At 43.7% G+C, this 24,086-nt stretch overlaps 1 protein-coding gene across 3 annotated transcripts; it reads left to right on the forward strand.

Annotated features, from left to right (window-relative positions):
• Nucleotides 1–5,475: 5,475 nt before the first annotated feature.
• LOC307218274 (uncharacterized protein) lies at nt 5,476–23,885 on the forward strand. Of its 3 annotated transcripts, none has more exons than XM_079980484.1 (5): nt 5,476–5,821; nt 17,740–18,144; nt 20,333–20,647; nt 20,866–21,032; nt 22,270–23,885. In XM_079980484.1, exons 1-5 carry the CDS (start codon nt 5,740–5,742, stop codon nt 22,312–22,314), a joined length of 1,014 nt encoding a protein of 337 aa, XP_079836610.1. In that variant the 5' UTR covers nt 5,476–5,739; the 3' UTR covers nt 22,315–23,885. The 3 variants fall into 3 exon arrangements, with proteins under 3 accessions (XP_079836610.1, XP_079836611.1, XP_079836609.1); XM_079980485.1 differs by lacking the exon at nt 5,476–5,821 and adding an exon at nt 6,000–6,143; XM_079980483.1 differs by lacking the exon at nt 5,476–5,821 and adding an exon at nt 8,610–8,859.
• Nucleotides 23,886–24,086: the final 201 nt, after the last annotated feature.

Genomic DNA, 24,086 nt, shown 5'->3' on the forward strand with positions numbered 1-24,086 from the left:
ATGTGAATGCTCCTAAGCAACCTGTGAAATTATTCTCTCCAAACATATATTAAGTGTGGGAAAAAGTTTTTAAAATATTGTTTATGTGGCAACCTGCTTCCAAAGGCGTCCCAGCCCACAGCTGAGAAATCTGGTCTATGTAATAGAAAGCACATTACAGAAGGGATCTGCACTGCAGACTATGTAGGAGATGCAGTCTGCAACCTGTGAGGAATGAAAGTGGTGCGCTGCTTTATAGCAAAGATGCTACAAAAAAAAGATCCTGGGTTGTGCATCACTGCTTAATCAGAATCAGTAACTGTGACAAGAGGAAGTCCATTCCTCTGAAACCATATCCAGCTCTGTCAGATAACATTCGCAGAGATGCCACATCCTCTAGGAGCAAAATGCCTTATTATCAATTTTCAGTCGCACTGTGAATGACTAATTTGCACAGAGATAGGGTTGCTGCTTGCCAGCTTTTCCCCTGTGTTTTTCTGGTAGCTATGGGACCATCAGAAATGTAGCAAACGCAGCTTTTATTGGCATGGAAATACAGCGACAGAGGCAAAAACCCCTCTGCCTGCTAAATTCTACTTATAAACACAGCTGCTAAAAGCAGAGGCAAGCTTGGGGCAGGGAGGGGGTGCAACTGTAACCCAGAGCTATGCTTGCTATGCTTTTTTGCAGAAGAATATGCATTTGTCTATTTAAGAAAAAATGTTGAGTGCCTAAGAGTACCTATTAATTATTAGTTGTACATCCAACTTCCTCAAAGAATGCTGGTGAATTGTGGCTGCTGTTACACTTTATCTCAGGGGTCCCCAGTATGACACCCTGAGTCTCCCAATTTTATTTTTATTTTTAATTGAGAAGGGGGTTGTTTTGGTTGTTTGTAGGCTGTTGCTTGCTCTTTTGTCTGTGCCTTCTTTGTTTTTGGGTATGCAGACATTTTGCCAGCTGAGGAGTGGGCTTCTGAGCATCACTAGTTTTTCTTCTCCAAAATGAGTATTTTGTGGTGCCCACAACAGTTTTTTTTAGATTTTAAAATGTGTCCCTGGGCCCAAAAAGGCTAGGAACCCCTGCCTCTTACACTAGAAGATTTCACTAAGGATCAGGATTCTACTAGTCTAAGTGCTGTATGGTATTGTATTAATTTCTGTCTATACCCAACCATGCATTTTTAGTATAAAGGCTGCCTCAAAGCATGAAGGTGTGTGTGCCTGTTGTCAGTGTCCTAGTGTGGTGCAGTGGTTAATGTGTTGGACTAGGACCTGGGAGACCAGGGTTCAAATCCCCAAGTAGCCATGATACTCAGTGGGTGCCCTTGGACCACTTAGTCACTCCTAGCCTAACCTCCCTCACCAGGTTGTTGTGAAGATAAAATGGGGAGGAAGAGAATGATGTGAGCCACCTTGAGCTCCTTCAGGAAAGGTGGGATGTAAATGTGATAAATAAACAGAGCAGGGTAACAAAATGCAGGACATTGCACTCCTTAATGCTAGTGCAGAAACCATCTTCCGAGTATTGTTGCAATCAATATATAGTATTGCTTATTATTATTCAAAGGAAAGACAAATAAAGGCTAGCCAGAGTATGAGGAAAGCCAACACAGGTCACAAGCGCAGGCATGCATTTTCCTAGCACAAGACCAAAGTACTGAAGGTTGTCCCATGCCACTTCTAATAAAACTTTGTATTTGTTTTAGGTGTGGTGGATACAAAAGGCACACTTCCAAACTACAAAACATGCATTTATGTGAGAACTCCCTAAACACCATGTGCTTCCTTAATCCTGGTTGCAGCTGGTCTATTAAGATCCTGCAGTTGATACAACATCAAACAACCTCTGTGCTTTCCCAACCAGCTATAAAGTAAAGGCAGTTACAAAGTTCATCAGGGCTGGTCTGAGACACTTTTGCTGTCTCACGTAGAATAGCAAACGCCAACGCCAACCCCCAAATCAAGTGACATATTACTAAAGGCTTGCCAAGGTTTTTTTTTTTTGGCACCCGAGATGGAAAGTCCCAAATATTTCTCCCTGAGAGTAGAAATGCAATAAAAAAAATTTAAATAACTAAGAATTTCATTGCCCTTTTGTGACACTCAACTGAGGCTGCTGCTTCATTCTGCCTAATGGCAAGAGAATCTCTAGAAGTGGATGTTGCTCTTAACTATTCCTTGGTTCCTAACATATTGTTTGAAATATAAGAACCCATTTATGGACTTACCCTGTGACAATGATGGCTGCAGAGTTCATATTTTGCCATCACTATTGCATCTGCTCATTGTCACCCAATGGAGCTCTTTAGGGTGATGAAGGGCCTCCAGGGAGTGGACGTCCTAAAGCATGGGTATGCAAACTCAGGCCCGGGGGCGAGATCCGGCCCAACTGCCTTCTCAATCTGGCCCGCAGATGGCCCGGGAATCATTGTGTTTTTACGTGAGTAGAATATGTCCTTTTATTTAAAATACATCTCTGGGTTATTTGTGGGGCCTGCCTGGTGTTTTTACATGAGTAGAATGTGCTTTTATTTAAAATGCATCTCTGGGTTATTTGTGGGGCATAGGAATTTATTCATTTCCCCCCCAAAAAATATAGTCCGACCCCCCACAAGGTCTGACCAGATTGCACTCCCTGTGAAGGACCAAGTTCAATGACTTGGTGGTAACTGAGGATGCTCATGCAGCGATGGTGGCTAGAAGTGCTTTTTGCCAATTATTTTTATTGATATTCCATAATTTTTAACAAATTGTCACCAAATTAATACAAATTCAATATAAAATTAAAAGTTGACTTCCGACCCCCCCCCCCCGGATGTCTCCTCTATTTTCCTCCCTCCTTTGCTGCTCCCAATAAAATAACTTTTCCAGCTATCTTTTCAAAATACATTCATCCCTTTCTCCTTACACATCACCTGTTCAATTACCAATTTCTGCTATAGCTTTTATACATTGTTATAACTTGTCCTCAAAATAGTTGAGTAGAGTAAATCCTCTTCTTTCTATCTATCATAGTCATTCATCAATTTTCAAACATTTCCTTCTGATACCTCTTGAGTAACACTTTGCCTGAGAAATACAGATCTTGCTTCCTTCCAGACAACATACACACATTCCTCCTTAACATGGCCGTGAACATTGCTGTCTGACACCTGGCCCCATTAATCAACGACTTAGCCTCACTGGTGCGGAGGGTGAAAATGAAACCTCTAGATTTTTTTTGTATAAATATATAATATACATCCCTCCCCTCTAATGCTGCCAATCTCCCAGCGTCACCCACACTTCGCATTTCGCCAAATTTAATCCTTAATTTTACATACAACCAGGTCATTAATAAATAAACACAATCCATATCTCTTCTTTTCTGTCTGAAAGTCTCAGAAGCCATCAAGATGGTATACACTGTGGTCCATCCTGTCCCTTTCACTGTTCTTATTTCAAGCTTCAAGATGTACTTCAGAGGCCTTGCTTAGTTACAGCCTACAACAACCATTACGTTGTTGAGCACACTGAACATTGCCTTTTTGCAGTTGGCACCACTGCTCTGAAATTCAATCCAACATAAAATCAACCATGCTCCAACCCTCAGCATTTTAGATGGTATATGATGAAAGCCACCATTTTGCCATTACCCCCAGTGGCTAATAGTAAACTGAGCCCCCAAAATGGTGCTGTGTTCTGGTTTTTCTGTGAATAAATTATGTTGGGCTTTTTGTTCTTTTGGAACTGGCTTTTAGTAATATACAGTGTTTTTAGTGGTGTACAATCATACTGTAGCACCCTGCTTGTGGTTAAAGCTTAGCTGGAATGAAATATTCAACGCAGCAATAGAGAAATTAAAATAATAATTTATTTGTCAGACAAATAAATGATAGGCACAGTGGTATATGGTTACCAAAGCTCTGCCCCCTTCCAGCCCTGATGGCCAGCACTTATATTTCCTCAGCCCAGCCCCCTTGCTCCTCCTTTGGCTGCCTCTGTCCAATCAGCCTGGTTGAAATTCCTATTGGCTGTTTGCTAGAACCAATCATAAAAGATACACCCATTTCCTATTACCTTTTATGGGAGACAAAGAGCTATATTTCCTTCTATCCACAAATGGCAGACAAGTAGCCATATATCTTGCATTTGCCTCAACAAGGCACCTTAATTACCAGATCACCTTTTGCCCCTGTTGCCCCTGCATTCCAAAACAAATGGCTAAAACAAATGGCTCGTGGTATTAAATTCTATCTAAACAGAGATCTTGGGTTCACATTCTCACATACCATCAATGAAATAAGAATCTAACATAAGAATCTAACATTTCTTACTTTCTAAATTCTTTGCCTAATTACATTAAGCCAACAAATCTCATACATAACATAGATAGCTTTTTAGAAGAAAAGGCCTTTGCAAAGTAAAAAGGAACTCAGTAAAAAACAGCTTCAAAAGAAGCCTCTTCAGTTTACACCCCCCCCCCTTTCCCAGCCAGCTGCTTTTCCCATTAGCTCTTCCCAAAATTTATTGCCCTTTAACTCTCTCAGTATACCTTAAACCTTAGGAAAATATGGCTAGAGTCTAATGAGAGGCACATGGCATTATTTTCTGTTAAACAATAAATCTTACTATTTACCAACTCTTAATTAGTGTTTTTGCAGCTTGATTGTGAATATGTAGGGTCAGTGTAACCTTTGCTCCCAGCCTGTAATTCCCTTTTACAACTTTGAGAAACTTGTCTCCTGCTACTGCTATAAATCAGGGGGGCCCTTGTTCAGGAGAGCAGGAAGATAAACAACTGCCAAAGTATTTAGCCAGCTGGTTCCTGCCTGGCATGAAACATACAAACATTTGCAAATATATCTTTAAGCTCATTTTAAAATACAGGCCTTGATCAGATGCCTCAATATTTTATGGGTTATGTTTTGACGCACATTTTGTAAGATGCTTGGTGGAGAAAGTCTCTTTAAAAAGCAAGTTGTAATTATTAATCAATCAATCAATCAATCAATCAATTCTTGTTAGAATGAACATAGCAGAGGGCATGGGAGTGCACATGCCTGTCCACATGCCAAGATCACTTCAAGCTGGCACATACCCTAAACGCCTGAACTGGGCCATTGTTCCAGCTACAGCCAGAACAATTTTGTTGACCAACTATCAAAAATAAGCTTGAAATATACATCGCGAAGTCCTGACTCACCCTCGCAGAATCCCATAATTTAACCTTGAATTGGATGGATGAGGATTTGTGTTAAATATAGAGCGTTCAAGGCAGCTACCTTCGCCCTCCCGCTACGGGGTGGAAGGCGAAGGCCCCGTTTGGCCCTTCAGTGGGGTGGGAGCGCCCTCGTGGGCGCACGCCGATGACTTTGCAGCGCCCACAAACTGAAATAGCACAGACTTTGCGCTAGGAAATACTGTAGACAAAACCCAACAGCCACAGGCTTTCCATCCAATAGAAACCACTCCGGCCAGTCGGCGGGGGAGGATCCACACGCCTTACTTCAACTCACGAGGCGGGTTGCGCCTGGTGGGGCTACGCCGAGCAGGCGGAAGAGCTGAACCCAGGATCCCGCCGGCCTGGTAGGGAGCGAGGGAGGGGGGCGCATCTGACACGCCCAGGCCGCGCGTGGGCTTGTGAATGAACCACGTGGCACAGACTCCTTTCCAGCTCCGGAGACGCGCCTGTGCCTGGGACTCTTCATAGAAATTTAGCGCTTTCTCCGCCGGTTCGCTCGCCGCTGCCAGCCAGTCCATCCGGAATCAGCCCGGCATGGAGGCAACAACGCGCCGCTCCCCCTACAGCTTCTCCGCCGTTTGCTGCCTCCTCGCTGGAACCTTCCTGCCGCTGCCAGGTAAAAGAGCCTCCGATCGCTTCTTTTCGTCCTAGGTGGGACTTTGGAATCGAACGCTCTTGCGGGAAAGGGTCCTGATCCTTCATGGGTTCTTGAGATCCCCTAGAGGGCGCGCGCTTGGGTGGCATCCTATAAGTCTCTCAGAGGAGCCAGTACCTACCCTGTGTTTGCTAATAACCCAGCTTTATTACCGCGTCTGATGATCTGGCTTTTTCATGTGATCGCCCTAGATTTTCCGCAGCCCAGGAGACAGTTCTGCTCCCTGCGTGCTACTATCCTAAGGGACTGACTCTGTAGCTTCGTTCCCACCCTGGACACCAAGGTGGGTTTTCCCCGCCCCCTTAGAGCGCAAGAACTTTCTATATCTGTCTCGAAACTTGTGAGCTTGAGGCGCTGTAGTGTCTGCCCAGATGGTGTCTTTCCTTTCGGCGGGGCCCCCATTTCCCGGAGTTCCGCCGTCGGTCCTTGCAGGCTGTTGTGATTGTTGGTTTATAACATGAGAATGTCCGGGGTTTAAGGCTTTATCCTCGACTGATCTGGAATTTCGAAGCCCTGAAGGAGGCGCTTGGCCGAGAGAGAGCAGTCAGGAAAATGCACTCTGCATATGCTTGTAGTCTCGTCTTTTGTGAGTAGTTCTGCTTCCCATTTCGAAATTCGGCATTCAGAAACGTTACTAGTTTTCACACCCTCCTTATGTTTGATGGAGGCTCCTTCCCCCTATCCTTGATTCCTTCTCAGTTTCTCCCTGACTGGTTATTTATTTAGTCATTCAATCTATATCCCATCTTTCCTCCCCAAAGAGCCCAGGGTGGCAAACACATCAGACTTACACACACTAGACTAAAAACAGTTAAAAACTTTCTCGCAACCAGTAATCTCAAGGTTGCCAGGAACAGTGCATTTCAGCCATCAGATGCCTGGGTAAACAGAAATGCTAAATTCTGCCTGAAAGTCAATAACAAATTAGGCCTTTCTGTTGGTTGTTTGTTTGCTGGTTGCAGACAAGTCTGAAACTATGACGTTTCCTCCCCTCCGGGTGGGTGGGACAGTGGTGCTGTTAGGGCAGGATGCTGGGGCAGAAGTCCAGGACCACACTCAGACAATGATGTTTCAGAAGTTCTTAGATGGTGTTGGGGAAATCTTTAGTCGCTTTCTGCCCAGTGTGATTGATGTAACTTTTCAGGAAACTAGATCAAACTCCAGGATTCAGACATGCACTAGAAATAACTGTCAGAGCTGCTTGTTTTTATATCTGGGTCTGCCCAAATCAAAGCAGGGGTCTGATTTAAAGAGCCTCCTGAAAAGTATAGTGGGGGAGGGGGTTGGTAAATGGGAAGATAATCAGCCATATTTTTCTTGCAGAATGTATGTACCACAAATAACTGACATGGGCATGTGAGGGCAGGTGCGCCATCAACTGTTTTTGTGGATCAGTCAGTGTAGCAGACTTATTTGCAAGGCTGCTGTCTTCATGCTCACTCTGCTCCCAAACCTGAGAAGCTGTATTTGAATATAACACTAAACCATGGCTTGGCACTGTGGCACAACTGGCCTTTCGCTTGTACGCTTTCCACCACCTGCATAGTCAGGAGGAGGATTTGGGCAGCATTTACTTTCAGTTTCCCAGAATATCAGCTCGTCATTAAGAACTTAGGAAGATGCTTTAATATGCTTTGTTAGACCATAGGTCCATTTAGCTCGGTATTGGCTTGAAACAGCTCTCCGGGGTTTCCAGCAGGGAGTCCCAGCCCTATCTGGAAATGCTGGGGATTAAAGCAGAGTCCTTCTGGCTGAAAAACATGCTCTACCACTGAGCTATGACTGTACACTGAGCTACAATCTATGGTCACTGCATCTGAACTGGTGGTTGTGGACTATCACGAATTACCTCCCGTTTCAAAACAAGTTAGCTTCAAATGGTGGGCTATGAAGCTGGTTTGTTAAAACTGACCATAATTTAAACCACAGATCTAACACAATGGTGAACAGAGACTCTGGGTAAATTGTGGTCAAATCATCATCCCAGCTGCATGGGGTGAGGGAGCATGCAAGCCTGAGTGCTAAATTATGGTTTAAGGTTGCATCTAAATGCGGCCAAAATTGCAACAAATTTTACCAGACAAATCCACTTTGGGAGCAATAAAGGCAACCAGTCAAAGAGTTATTTGTTACAAGTCTCCTTCTTGTTTTAATTCTGGAAGGGGAAAATAAAAGCAAGCTGTGCGTTCTGCTGAAATTCTGCTCCCCTTGCAGAGGCTTCATGAGATAGCAGATCCAAGAGGTGGTTCAGACAATTTCTGAGTTAGAACTAAGATAGGCCCAAGTAGTTTCTCTTTTGAAAAGTGACTGGGCTGAAGATGCTTAGATATTTTAAGTGTTTTTAAGTTCTGTTCCTGAGCCGTTGGAATGGCTGTCTCCGGAATTGCTTAGGACTCCCTGTGGCAGGAGTTCAAATTTGCCTGCCAGCTCAGTCTCAGCTAACCAATCAGGTACTCGTCTTGTTCAGTAGTGCCTTTCCCAGCTAAATGAAGAAACCCACTTCCTTCAAATGACTTTCAAAAATATAAAACTCCTCCTGAAAGTTTTTATTTTATTTTTTGGTCTGTGAATTTTGGCTTTGTCTCCTGAATGCCTCTGGCTGTGTCTGGGTAGTAGTTGTGTTTGCTTGTCTTCTGTACATGCACGTCTTCAGCGGAGCCCTGATTTGCAGAGAAGCATAAAGCTTAGTTTGTCACAGTTCCAGGCCCTGCTCTATTGCCCTGAGGTCACAGATACACTGGGAGCAGTGTGTAACACAGCCAACATGGGCAGTGTCTGTCTCCTCCTCTCTTCCCACTCCCACCCCAACGTTGCCTTAGTTGCTCTTGCAGCTTGGGAAATGAAATGGGACACGTTCAGTCCAAGGGGCCTTGTGCAACAGAGGAAGAGACAATTGAATGTAGGGAAATGTGATGGGTGCCAGCCACTTCCAAAGCCTCAGGTGCAAGTAACTGGAGCAGGCTGCTGCTCTGTTGCGGTCGGAGAATTTGGGAAACAAAGTAAGGCTGTCTCTTATTACAGTAGTTTTCAACTGGTGTGCCATGGCACCCAGGGGTGCCGCGGACAACACTGGCCTCTGGCCCTCTTTCCTTCCTTCCCTTCCTCCTCTGATGCCCTCTTGGTTCTGTGCCTTCCAAAGGCTTGCACAGCTGTTTGTTGCAGCAGCCCTGGCTACAAACTCCCCAGATGAATGGTGCCTCTGGGGCTGGCCGGGGGGTGCTTCCCAGGCCCCTGTGGGGCAGTGTGAGGAGGCACCTCTCTTTGGGGCAGGGTGGGCAGCTCAGAGGAGGGGTGGCAGCAAGAGGGGAGGCAGGAAGGAGAGGGGAGAGGAGGTTGAGGGAACACTCCACAAGGGAGGGTGTTTGAAAAGGCTGCCAGCTCTGCAGGCAAGGGGTGACATAACTGGGCTCCTGCAGTAGGTCAAGGGAGCCGTGGACCCAAAAACCTTGAAAACCCTGTCTTATTATACCACCCTTTTTGGTAAAGGTTCTTTCATGTTAAACAGAACATGTTGGTGGCGTGGCAGCTGAGAGTTGCTCCATTTTCGCAAAGCACTTCTGGGGCCAGTGTTCTGTGTTTGTGTCTGTGGATTAAATCTGTGTACAGCACAATCCTAAATCAGTTTCACTGAATTCAGTATGGCTTACTCTTAAGTGAGTGGTGGATGATTACAGGCCAAGTAGCGGTGAAGGGCTTCTAGTCGATATTCTCTGCACCTCTGGAGTGTTAATGCAAAGTGCTAGTGAGGATGTACATGGGGATTCAATTTTTATATACCGTAATTTAAAGAAACACACAAATGGCCCGTGCTCTTAATAGAACCTGTAGACTGTTGCTGAAAAGGGACAGTTCTAGGCTGCAGTTTGCCAGAGTTTGATATTTCATATCCAGGTCACACATCTATGTTTAAGTGTCATATCCCTGCTTGCAGTAAATGAGCTGGATCCATGTACTCTGCCTTTGGATATAAACACATGCTGTGGAATGAATGAGAGCATTCAGCATTCTGACGCACCTTGGCAAGCAACCAAGCTATTTCCCCAAAGGTGTGGGATACAAAGCTCTGGTGTGTGTTAGATGTTTTTGCGTGGGGGTGGGGTGCGGTGGGGAATAGTCAATTAGTATTGCACCTTGTTATTGCAATACATCCTGTGTACAAAGAGTACAGAAGTTTATTATTGCCTGCCTTTGATCATCTACCTAAACCAGGATGGAATTGTATGCAAATTTTCACTCCTCAGAGAAAAATTGGGATATTGATTTGATAGGCAGCGTATTATTTATTTATTATTGGTTAAAAGTCTAAGCTGGAAGACAGAAAGTACCTTGTTCACCTTGGTAATTTAACCACTGTATCCCCCCTTACACAAGCTACAGTATCTTGTTCTCAGATCCACCATCTGCTATATATGTATAGTCAGTGCTTTTTTTCCCCTCTAAAAAAATGTTTAGGGGTACTCTCATTTTGACTCAAGAAAATCACCATTTTATAGTTCAAATCAGGGGGAAATAGAAATATATGAACTATTTGAAGAGCAACTGTAATCAACAAATTGCGCTAGTAGGACTACAAGAAGTTTTGTAAGGAGAAATGTATGAATCATTGCAAAGTAGAGAAAGAATAGAGATATTGGTTATGAATTAAATGTAATTTTGGAAGTAGGAAATGTATATTTAGTGAATAGATTGGAAAATTTTCAGATGTGATTGATGGAAGTAAAAAAAATGGTATAAGATATGAAAGTATGTTTAATTACTGTTGAAAATGATATGTTGAAAAACTAATAAAAAATTATATACAAATCGGGAAAAATAAATACAGTAAATGGACAAAAATACAAAGATTAACAAACTGTTTAGGGGTATGCGTACCCCTGTGTCCCCCCAAAGAAAAAGCACTGAGTATAGTAATACTGATCTATCCAATGCCGAGGGCCTTCTGGCGGTTCCCTCATTGTGAGAAGTGAGGTGACAGGGAACCAGACAGAGGGCCTTCTCGGTAGTGGCACCCGCCCTGTGGAATACCCTCCCTTCAGATGTGAAGGAAATAAGCAGCTATTTTCTCTTTAAAAGACATCTGAAGGCAGCCCTGTTTAGGGAAGTTTTAATATTTAATGCGGTATTGTTTTTAACACTCGATTGGGAGCCACCCAGAGTGGCTGGGGAAACTCAGCCAGATGGGCGGGGTATAAATAAATTATTATTATTATTATTATTATTATTATTTATTATTAGTTATTTATTACACTTGTATCCCATCCTTCATCTAAGCAGCTGAAGGAGGCATACACAATTATTCCCCAAGCTTTATCTTAAGAACATAAGAGGAGCCTGCTGGATCAGGCCTGTGGCCCATCTTGTTCTCGCAGTGGCCAATGAGCTGCTTCTGGGAAGCTGGCAAGTAGCACCTGAGAGCACAATTTCCTATCTTTTTTTAAAAAAGAAGGTGTTTTCTAAGCAGTGCCTTGTTGTCTATGCCCACTTAGAGTCCATGGCCAGAATATGAGTTTCAGCTATGGCTTCCACTCTATACATTTTTAAGGGTTTTTTTTTAAGTAAAAAAAAATGTTTTGATTAATCAGGTAAACCAATATTATGAACTCTCCTTGGGTGTCGTGTGTGAGAGTGCGTATGCTTTTTAATCAAGTGGGTTTCAGCTTGAATTTTCAGTCAATCAAATTTGCACATGCACATAATTTTACAAGGCTGCAATTGTTTTCTGTTGATTTCCTTGGGCGAAAGCCCCATTGAAATAATAAAAGGCACTTACTGTTGAATAAGTTTACTCAGAAGTAGATTCCAATGAGGCTTGAGCCCAAGGAAATCGGCAAACAATTAGCCATACAGGCTTCTCAGAAGCCTCCTCCCACAAGAAGTAGGGATGACCAGCAACTTGGCTTTAAAAGAGGATTAGACAAATTCATTGAGGATAAGGCTATCACAGCTACTAGCCACATTGGCTATGTTCTACCTCTGCTGTTGAAGGCAGAATGCTTCTGAATACCACTTGCAGGGAACTGCAGGAGCGGAGGGTGCTGTTGAGCTCAGTTCTGCTTGTATGCTTCCCAGAAGGCATGTGGTTGGCTACCGTGAAGACAGGATGGTGGGCTAGATCAGGGGTCAGCAACCTTTTTCAGCTGTGGGCCGGTCCACCGTCCCTCAGACTATGTGGTGGGCCAGACTATATTTTGAGGGGGGGAAATGAACGAATTCCTATGCCCCACAAATAACCCAGAGATGCATTTTAAATAAAAGCACACATTCTACCCATGTAAAAACACGCTGATTCCCCGACCGTCCACTGGCCGGATTGAGAAGGCAATTGGGCCGCATCTGGCCCCCGGGCCTTAGGTTGCCTACCCCTGGGCTAGATGGACCATCCAGCAGGAACTTCTTAAAACTTTCTCAAAATCCATCATCATCAGTGCTTTCATCATCATCATCATCAGTGCTTTCCCCCACTAGAAAAATAGATGCCAGTATTTACCATGAAGTTGTTACAATAAGTGCCGCACTTTTTAACAACAAAAAAGGAGCTGCCAGCACTGCAGTACCCCCTGGGGGAAAAAGGACTGATCATCATCACCATTTATTAACTTATTAGTCACTTGTCACACAAACATATAAGGGATCAGATCTCCCTCACCACCCCTGGTTTCATCAGTGATGATGACTCCATTGTGAAAAGAAGTCCTTGTTTCTGCCGCAGAGTTACCCATTGCCATCCAGAGCTCTGTGGCCTTTCCAGGTGTCATTGTAGGAAAGGAAATCTAGCCCAAAAGGTCCTGGTTTGCTTTTCCAAATAGACTTAGAATGGCAGAAAGTTGGGTGAGCAACAGAGGTAGTAATAGCAGCAGAATGACTCTCAGCAGTGACAGAGGCAGCAGATGCAGGGTGGGGCATTATTGGCAGCAGGTATGGTGGTTACTTTAACTCAGAAAGAGATCGATGCTTGTCCAGGCTGCCTCAGCTTCCAAGGTGACTTCCTCCTTGATGGCTTCAAACAGGAGGTTGTGGGCAGGCTGTACCAGTGATATAAGTTTTCAGAGTGCACAATAAGCAGCCAGCTAATCAGCTCACCTAGAATTGCACGTGTTTAAGTGGCGGCACCGCAAATAGCAAAACAAAAACAAAAGACTTCTCACAGGTCTTGAATTTATTTCAGCTGGGATTTGCGGCCCTAGTTTCAATCCCTAGGTCTACGTTCCTTGCTTGACCAGCTTTCTGTCTGGGCCTTATGACAGAATACAAGCTCATCTCCTGTATGTACTTTGCAGTGTGTTCTATAACAGACTACTATGTGTAGAAACAGATTAAAGGACAACCTTTTCCAATGACCAGAGAGTCTCTGAGGGAAATTTCGCGTGCAGCATGCTCATTATGGGTGAGATTAGATGAGTAATCTAACTGCACTGTTCTGTAGTTGAAGAAAGGCCGTGCTTGACCAGTAGCTCAAAGTAAGATTCTTCTGCATATTGATCAATTGGGCGACAGTAGCCAGTAAACAGGAAGGAGATGTTTAGATTGAACATGATTACATTGCTTTTTAGGTCTGGTTCAGACATAGTCTTTTTAGGTCTGGTTCAGACTAGTCTTTTTAGGCCTGGTTCAGACATAACAGGAAGCCATGGTTTCCTGTTACAAGAACAAGTTGTGGTGAGCTTTATGTACTTTCTCCTCCCAGCTTTTTTGTTTTGTTTTGTGGCAGTAAAGAAATTAGAAGCGCCTGCTTCTAATTTTAAACAAACCACAGTTCCGCATCATGTCTGAACTTGGAACTGTGGTTTGTATAAAAGTTGGAAGGGAAAGCTGCCAATTTTCTCCTCCTGTGAAAGGAGAGTGAGGAGCACATGAGCCTGAGACTTGTCCTGGTCCATTCATGTAATAACAAAGCATAGTTTTCTATTACAGTGGTACCAAAACCATACTTAAACCAAGGCGCAGATTCCATTCTTAAACCGAGGTAAAGTTCACAAACCAGGACACTACTTCCGGTTTTGCGGAGTTCGTAAACCGAATAGTTCGTAAACAAGGCTGCTCTCAAACCAAGGCACCACTGTGTATCTTACATCTATGTAGATTAGCAGCATTGGGTGAAATATTACTCCCATGGGCATGTACCTTGTGAGAGTGACAGATGCTCTGATTTAGAGTATTGATCACTAGCTAGCCTATTTATGTAGAAGCACCATAATGACAATTGCAGTGATCTAGTCCTTTGTGTTTGTTGATTTGCATGAATGAATATTTTCTGTAATCAGCTTTCTTTCCTTTAGCCTCTGATTCTTGCATCTTTGTAAATGTCCCAATGGACCTTAATTAGACAGAAAGGGTAGGTTTTACAATGACTGGGGTGTTTGCAGGTTTTTTTCAGAAGTGTTTCAAGTATACACAATTTCACTTAAATGTGTGGTTCCCCAGAACGTAACCCAGAACATTAAAATACCACATGTTGCAAGTTGGGTTTCAACATGGGGCTGCTGTTTTCAGAGATGTTTCTTGCAACAGGTAGTGCCACCCTTAGCCAGATTCTGTGGTTCACTGGAAGCACTTAGAACACCGAGAATAGTAAACAAGTGTTGGTCCCCTGGAACTGGAAGCTTCTGGGTGTGAACACATAAATAGTACAAATGAGGTTTACTGTCTGCAGTCTTTAAGGTTACCACTTTTCTATGATTCTTTTTTTCATTACTAAAGGCTTAATTTGTCACATAATGATTAGTTATGCTTGACAGGAAGAGGTGGCCTTTACCCAGAGCCTGGCTCTGCTTCCATCTGCTGCATATTGCATGAGTTGGCTGTACCCCAGTTTTAAGGCTCAAAATTAGCAAAATTGTTTCTCAGTTCCCCAGGTTGGTGTGACACCATAAAGACTCAGGTAGGCAAAGGACTGTAGAAATGTAAGGTTGAATGTTTAATCTCTTTCATATCCTGCAGCTACAATAAAAAGGGGACTGTGTATGAGATATACTTACTATACATGCTTGCTTTATTCTGGCATGCTACTTTGGTGTTACTTTTTATGCCAACCTGGTGTTTTGGACTACAACTTCTCCATTCCCCTTAACACAGCCCCCCCAAAAGATAGTGTTGAGAGGAAGGTGGGATGTGGCATTCAGCTGCAGGAGCCGAAAAAGAAGCAGTCCAGAACAGAAGTGAGTGTTTTGTGAGAGGCAGAATGCCAATCTCCAAGTATGAGAACATCCACTTAAAGCTCTGCAGGATTCTAAGTCTTGTGGAACTGTTCACATCTTTGTCAGAGTTGTCTTTTCTGCCACTGCAGCTTTTTTAAAATGTGAGTTGATATGAACTGAATGATGCAGAACCCACAGACAGAATAATCAGTGCTGTTAAAAAGTGTGGCACTCGCTATAACAACTTCATGGTGAGTACCAGCACCTATTTTTCTAAGGGAAAAAGCACTGAGACAAATTATATCATGCTGTGATGTGACTGCAAATGTGCACAGCTCAGGATAAGAGAGGGTTGGCATCTTAATATTGTACCCTTGAGTGGTTGAAGTGGAGAAAGAACTGCTTCTGGCTAGATTAATATTTCCACCTAAAAAATCCACGGCAACTATTGGCTCATGATTGCTGCATGCTAATGAAAAGGAAGGAGTTCTTTGTTCTAACTGGAAAAAGTCTGTTTCCTTTTGTGACTCCTTTGTATTCTGAGCTCAGGGTACCGGCAGTCTTTTCCTCCAAGCCAGATGCATGCCATGGCAGTTATTGAAAGATGAAAATTGTCCTCTTGTGGACTCTGTCAAATTGCCTACCGAGGGAGGCCAAGATGCAAAAGTCGATAGGACTGGTTATAATATTTATTTTTATTTAATTAATACAAATGTAATTCAATGTGTATTGAATAAAGAAACAACAAGTTTAATGAAAATTGAGCATACACATACACAAACAAAATGAATTTCCTCCACTTGGATGCCTTGCAGGTTCAAAATGAGCAAACTACTTAGTTACTTGACATGTATTAAAAAGCACCTTCTCTCATACTAATCCAATGGGATTTGCTAAATGAGCCAGAGGTGGTATGTGTGTGATTATAAAGATGGTTAATGGGCAGTATTCATTCTTCTTGGATGCCTTTTAGAAGGGTACAACAGCTGGTTGTTAGAAGGGTAACAATCACAAAGCCCTTGACATCCACATGTGTAAAGCAGGACTGGCCAAGTACCTCAGTAACAGCAAGGCAACAGAGGACAAGACCAGGATTCTGTTGCTACTGCTGTGCTGTAGATCACCACCAAGCCCAGGTCAGTGGCCAAAGACTATCACCATCCTTTCCCCTTCCTCAGGATGGAGGGTTTAGTCACAGTCTGGTGTGTTATGTTTACTCTGATGACTGTAGATAAAAGCTTAAATTCAAAAGGCATTGGGGGCTGCCTTATAATAGATGCTATCTCATGCACAAACCATACTCCCCAAACATTTTGGCATGCCGATGAGACTGGGCATGCTGTTTTCCCCATGTCATTATCCTGAGCCTGTTGTGTAGGGGTGTGTTGAGTTTGGGTGAAGAAGCCAGCCCAGTTGTGCTCCAGCATGAGGGTTCTTTCAGCAATGCAGAGGAACAGCTGCCTCAGCAGAGACCCAAGACTGAAATAAAATGAGTAAAGAGTTATTGAGAAGCTGTAATTCTGTGGTTTGTGGGTGGAGAGTGGGAGTCCAGTTTTAACTCGTGCTTTACTGTGTGAGCAAGTGGTGTGGGACTTCCTCCCATGCCACACTTAACTGTCTTGTTTGCTGTTGATTCTTCAACACTGTATGGGACGTACGAGATCCTTCATTCACGCTGAAGTGATTCTTCTGCAGAGACAGCAATGGCTACCAAGCATACTTGATTCTAATTGTTTTGGGTTGTTCCCACCACCAGTTAAGTCCCTCCCCTTGATTTTTTTTGTACTTCTGAAAACTCGGGGGTTCACCTCCAAGCCTGCTGTCATCTCTCTCTTGTGCATGGATGGTTCCATTTTGTGTACACCGGGATCAGTACTTAAAGAATGAGGTCACTATAAATATATATGATTGATTGTTGCAAAAGGACATGAGATTCTCAAATTGACTTGAACTTTGAGATCATGAAAACTTGTTTTTCAGGGGTGTTAGATTTCAGCCTTGGCCTACTGTATTTTTTGTCTTTACTCCTTTTTCATACAGTGGTACCTCTGGTTAAGAACTTAATTTGTTCTGGAGGTCCGTTCTTAACCTGAAACTGTTCTTAACCTGAGGTACCACTTTAGATAATGGGGACTCCCATTGCCACTGTGCCGCCGACGCACGATTTCTGTTCTCATCCTGAAGCAAAGTTCTTAACCCGAAGTACTATTTCTGGGTTAGCGGAGTCTGTAACCTGAAGCGTCTTTAACCTGAAGTGTCTCTAACCCGAGGTACCACTGTATTTTGCAAGGAAGCAACCTCACAAAATGTTTTGGTCTACATAGCTCCATTGTTATCTTTGGAGGTGGGGAAATAGTGCTTCTTCAAATCCTTGACTTCGTAACTCTACTGATTTCTCTCTCTGATTCTTTACCCAACAATGATCATCAGTGGCCGTAGGTACCTTTCCTACTCCAGTATGAAGCTCCAATACATTGGTTTGTCATACTTTCTATGTTTGAGGAGCAGAGGGTGAGGTTTGGAGAAAATTATTTCCATTCTGCAGAGAACTGGGTGGCTGCAGTGCGACTAGAGGAGGCGGTTAATAGAAGAGGAGTTTCCTCCCTACCCTGTAATTGTAATTGATTTGTCCTGTAGGCTCTGTTCCTTCCCTTTCCCTCTTATTTTCCCCTTGCTGGAAGCAGCTGACCTTCTGGGCATGTGTCTGTGATTTTAGCTTTCCTCTGTTTGTTTTTCCTGCACTAGGAGATGGGCAGAATTTATCATCAGCTCAATCTGGCACTGTGTCGCACTTCATGCTCCCTCACACGGAGGCTGGCGGCCTTGGCAACTGGACAATTCCCCCTACTGCCATAAGTGTGGATGGCAATGCCACCGTTGCTTCACAGTTAAACGTCAGTAGCTCAGTCCTGCTTGAACCTCTGGCACCTACTGTACATGGCTCCTTAAGCACCACAACAAGACTACAGAACACAACACATGTTGCCAACAGTAGTGCTGACATCCATTCCCTTCCTGCTACAACTACAAACTCGGTAGAAGTGAACCAGACCCGCCTGGATGATTCCGAACCCATCAGTACCACAGCCTGGGTTAATTCCAGTACAAATGTTATGGCTACAGAGCCCTCTCAGCCAAAGGAGGTACAAGGTAAGACTTGGTAGTAGTCAACCATTTCCCATGGAATGTAGCTTAATTCTCAAGCAACTTGGGTTGCGTACACAAAACATTTTGTTCTGCAATCAAAGGAGACTGAATGCTTGCGTTTTTTTCTATGTAGTCCTTGCACAATCTAGATCTACTGCATATTTTTATTTCCCTGAAAAGTATTGCTTGAGAAACTGGTTTCATTCCAAAAATAAAAGCTCATTGTGGATTGATTCTGCAATACCTCACAGTGTGTCCGTTTGAAACAAGATGTAGGCAATCCTGGCACTGGGGGTTGTATCCATACCTGCAATTATGTTGTGGGTGTGCATACACCAAGACTGCAATCATTGCTTCCTTCTTCAATCACCTGGGGCATGTGCAGGGAGGAAAACATATAGATAGCCTAATCAAGGGGAGGGTTTTCACCTACCCCTGTAGATTGAAAGCCACATGTTGAGGACAAGCATAAATGATTCCCAATGGAGAAACACTACATATCTGTGCTACAAATGGGTTAGTGAGTGCACAGCCTTGGGTAGACTTTTCTATTGACTTTATTAGGTGGAATACCTCAGAAAGTTTTTTGGCTCTAGTACCATATCCCATACCTGCCAAAATTGGAGTGGAGAGAATAGAACACAATCTGAGTAGAACTCCCAAGTGCCTGGAATCATAATTAGATGTTTCTATAACCTAGGCATAAATATTACCTCTTCGATGACAATTATAGTTCTGTTAACACAGGATATTTATTCAATCCCTCATGTAAACTTCAATACACTTTGAAAACCCTGCAGTTTTTCATAAAATGGAAGGCAGGTAATTCTGGGTTGTTGTCAGGCAGTAAATGAAGAACAGAAAGTCAGACACCTGGGCAAATGCCTTGCTCCATATATATAAAAAGTTATGGCATAAAAAATTGGTATAATTTGGATATGCAGTAAATTAAAATATAAACAAGGAACCGCAGAAAGAGGAAGAAGGGAGTCTAAATAAGTAATGATTGCCTGCAATTTAAATTTAAATTTATATTTATTTTGTATAGTGTAAAAGCTTATAAGTATATTTTTTAAAAAGTTATGGCATTTTAACAAAAATAGGAAATGTTATTTTCACCTTTCTTCAAAAGAAAATCACAGCAAGATGGATTGCAGGGTTCTATATGATTAGCAGGAACCATTCCATACTGGGAGTCCTGGTGTCCATGAACGCAGAAGTCTTTCTCTGATTGTTCTTTGACTACTTTTTATTGGTTTTGGTGGCTTCAGGATAAAGAGCAATTTCTCTCGGGGAACCATTGTTGACAGTCGGAGGAGGGGAAAGCTCTGTGTCTGATGCGTCAGAAACAAAGGATGCAAAACACATATTGACATAGGCATTGATCTGTAGGCACCTATCTCTGATGTGTTTGGGCAGGCAATTGATTGCTAATGCTGTAACGCTCCAAGAGATTCCTCTATGCACCATGCAGTGGGGTTTGCCTTTGAACTTCCTTTTCCTGTATAGGGTACACTATGCTAATTCACCTTCCCCTGCCCCCTTGGGCCACATGATAAAAGAAGAGCTAGGCTGTGTACACACCATCTATTTAAAGCATATCCCCACCACCCAAGAATCCTGTGAACTGCATTTTGTTGAGGGTGCTGGGAATTGTAGCTCTGTGGGGGCAAACTACAGTTCCCATTATTCTTTGAGGGGGGATGATCTCTGACCCCTGGCTTGTCTGATAGAATTAAAGTATGTTTGGAACTAAAGATTTGGTTTCTAGGATTTCAGTCAGAACCCTCTTCTAATTATTTTGTGTAGATCAGTTAGGACTCACTTTAGCTGTCTCAGTTTGCACCCTAAGATTTCCAGGCTCTACAGCTGAAAAACCCAGATTCTGCCAACTGACTAATCTAAGAACAGATATTTTCTGCACAACACTCTCAGAAAGCTTGCTATTGTAAGACGAACTATGGCAAAGGGCTATGAGTATCCACTAGTGTGTTTCAGCCATTGATGTAAATCTCTTTGCAAGTTTGATATATTTTGTTCTGGACTCTGGATCTGCTCCATCCATGTGCTAGAATTGTAGTAATAGAGAGGAAATGATCATGCTGGATTATTTTCATTTATTATTGCACGTCAAAGACCCAGGATTCTTGCTTGATTCACTTGTGCGTGTCTCTCTTGTCTCTGTCTCCAGGGCCGACATCTCCTTCCCAGCCAACAGCTTCCACACTCATCACCTCGGGGCCTACAGAAGGGAGACCAGAAACTATGTCAGTAGCAAACCGTGATGCTGTCACAGAGGGGAGCAGTGCCGAGTCCACCTTGGCTACAAATGCAACTGATACGGATGGAAGAGTGCTCACAGCGAGTGCCTCTAGCACTACCATATTAACACCAGGCATTGTCTCATCCACACTCACATCTCCCAGAGTCCCACCAGTGGAAACAGAGCAACCAGCTAACCACGTGCAGAAGAAGGCCTCTACCACAGACGTGGGAGATGGCGAAGGTACTCACTAGGAGCTCTTATTCCATGCAGGTAGAAACAAGGATAGAGAGCAGTTTGGGAACTAGATATATAGTGGAGATGAAGGTATATAGAAATGTTTTTGCGACAGAACAAGTTTTGACTTTTGAAGTGCCTAGTAATTGTATGGAATTGCCATTCTGGGCCGGGAGCAATAATCCACGTTTGGCTGTCTGACTCCCCCCCCCCCCTTTCTGCAGACCTACCTAGTATACCAGAAGCCAGCCCAATAGGTGAGGACCCTCTGGTGATTGCAGTCATCTTCATCTTCATCGTGACAGTGGGGATCCTGGCTCTTATGGGGTTCTTGCGGTACCGACAGCGCAGTGGCCAGCTGCAGTTCCGGCGGCTCCAGGATTTGCCTATGGTTTGTGCCCTCGATTAATCCTCCTCGGTCAGACCTCTAACCTGGACTTCACAGGCTCTTATAAGAAGACAGGAAGCTAACCAATGATCTGACTTGGCAGAAGGCAGTCTAGCTCAACCCTAACTGGCAGTGGCTTTCCAGGGTTTCAGACTTTGGTCTCTCCCAGCCCAACAGGAGGTGGCAGGGATTGAACATGAGGTCTTCTGCATTCAAAGCAGATGCCCTACCATGGAGTTATGGCCCTTTTCCTTCCTCTGCCTTGAGTGCCCTGCTCTGAAACTAAGGTTTTTTAAAAATATACTTTTCAAATATCATGATCAGAATGCATTTGAAAAGGATATAGGCTCCATAAGTGTTCGTCAATCCTAACTAGGGTAGCATTAAAGTGTAACCTTTTGTGAAGGATTCAGTTGGAGTTGGGAAGAGAACATCTCTAGTGTCTTCTACTCCATCATTAAGGGTGATAATTGGATGAAGGGCCTCCAGACCACATGGAGGTACCATTTCAGAGGGGGGGGGGGCTAGAAAATGGCACCATAGATTCCCCCCACAGTAAGAGTGACAAAGGTTAGACCCCCCCCCCCCAATTTAAGTTGAATGAGCTCTCCAGCTGTGGGCCTTCACATTAGGGCATCTCACCTGGAGCATGGCCTAGATGCCAGTACACAATAAATCTTATCCGTCTGCCTCTCCTGAGGCTGCCCATCTCTTTCAAATATGGCAGTTGTCTGATAACAGCAAGAAGGTTACTTCAGGGTGTCTGTGGAATGGGGCAAGTCATAGAGTGCATACTTGTATACCTGAAGGAGCGTCTCCACCCCCATCGTTCAGCCCAGACACAGAGATCCAGCTCTGAGGGCCTTCTAGCGAGAGGTGAGGTTGCAGGGAACCAGGCAGAGGGTCTTCTTAGTAGAGGCACCCGCCATGTGGAATGCCCTCCCTTCAGATGGCAAGGAAATAAATAACTCTTTGACTTTTAGAAGACTTCAGGGAAGTTTTTAATGTTTGATGTTTGATTGTGTTTTTAATATTTTGTTGGGAGCTGACCAGAGTGGCTGGGGCAACCCAGTCAGATGGGTAACATAAATAAAATTACTGCTAGTGCTAGTACTACTACTTGAGGCATGGGCTGAGGGCCTGTGTGCACTGCTTGCTTTTATGCCCTTCACCTACTCCTGCTCCTTCAGGCCTGTGCAAAATTAACAAGGTCTCCCTTTCCCCCCCTTTTTGCTTACAGGATGACATGATGGAGGACACACCTCTTTCCCTCTACAGCTACTAAGCAGCTGGAAGACAATTTTCCTATTGTGATTCTGATTCTGACCAGCCAAGGGAGGCGTAAAGGTTTCTGACCGGGAAGAGCATCCTCTGCAAGATGCTGTCCTGATTTCCCATGACTATAAAGTTGTGAGTCAGCTGACTTAGTCTACAAAGAGACTTGTTTTTTCTTTCTTTTTTGGGAATTGGCACCAGCCTGACCTAGTCCTTTCCCTTGTACCTTTGTCCTCCTTGTGCCTTGTGTTCAGAGCCATACAGCTCTCGGGGAAATGGACTTTCGTCCAGTGACCGCACTAACACTTGTTCACATTGCCAAGGGAGGCCTTGCTTGGATTTTGAAGAGCTGCACTGTGGGATTCTTGCAGAAGAAGTGAAGCAGCTGTGGGGGCGAGTCAGCCCACCGCAAAACCGCGGAGTATGTTACATGTGAAAGGAGATGCAACCCAACTGTGATTTGGAGGCCTAGTTGGCTCCTTCCTTGAGTTTTACATATATACTTTTAAATTGCACTTCTATTTACACTTTTTATCAATTGGATCCAAAGGTGTTCCAGAGGGTCTAGCAGGAAAACAGGGAGCAGTGACCCCATATTTGCCAGAAAAGCCCTGATCTACCAGACCAAAAATCCATTCAGCCCATCATTCCGCTTCCCATATTGATCAGTCAGGAGCCTCCAGGAACCTTGCAAACAGGGTTTGAAGACAGTAACCCTGACCCAAAGTTGTTCCTTAGCAAATGGTCTTCAAAGATATTGCATAGCCTTATTGCTGCGGAAGACGTGCTCCGGCCCCCCAATTATTGCTGTATTTCAGGGGGAATAAAAGCAGTTTTGATTCAGACAACACTGTTTGGGGGAAGCAGTTTATTTTTGGAGTTTCTCCAGAAAATTCTGCCACTGTTCTTGGTACCAAGGTGTGGCACAGGAGATGCCCAGCAATTATACCAGCCCAGTTGTGCCCAGACACTTGTCCAACAACAGCTCAGATCAATGGGACTCATATGTGTACTCAGTGCTGCCACTGGAAGCTGTATCTAACTGTTGTATCGCTTGCTTGTTTGTTAAATTCATATTTAAATAGTCCTGGCAACCGTCTTCATGTGGACTCTTGGCAGTTACCTCCTGCTGTTTGCACAGAGCGTTCATTCCCCACCTTGTCCTCTCCTGTTACTTCTTTACCTGCTAATCCTAGAGGAATTGCTTGTGCCTTGTTTGGATGAAGAAATCTAGATTCACCAACCCCTAACTTTGCTGCACAATCCCAAATGTTGTGCAACTTATCTCCCAGACTAGTCCTAACCAAAGATGGGGCAGACCAATTAAGCTGCAGTGTCCCTTTTATGTCTGCATAGGAGTGTACCTTTTACTTCTTCATTTAAAATTCTCTTTATTCCACCCTGTATCCTCTTTTCTCCAGCTGTTTTCTGTTTCTCCCGTTCTGTTTCCCCTCACTTCCTCCACCTGACATCTCTCATTTACATCTTTAGCCTTTACATCTTTAGCCTTTCCCAGAACATAACTCCTTTGTGTTTGGACTGTTGATTGTGGGTCTACAAATAAATTGGTTTTCCTCTAAATAGGCTTATTTCCTTTCTTGCTTGAAGCTTCTCAAGTTGTTAGTTGGATGAGATAGGAGCCTTTGCTCGGGTTTTCTGCAACACCCCCAATTTGCATCCCAGAAAACTGGAGGAATTATGTTGCTGCTTCCCCTTCACATGCCTGTATAAAATAAGGAACAGCATAGATTATTCAAAGTGGAGCTAGAGAGAGCATGCCAG

This window comes from Podarcis cretensis (genome assembly GCF_951804945.1).
Source record: "Podarcis cretensis genome assembly, chromosome: 6".
NCBI lineage: Eukaryota > Metazoa > Chordata > Lepidosauria > Squamata > Lacertidae > Podarcis > Podarcis cretensis.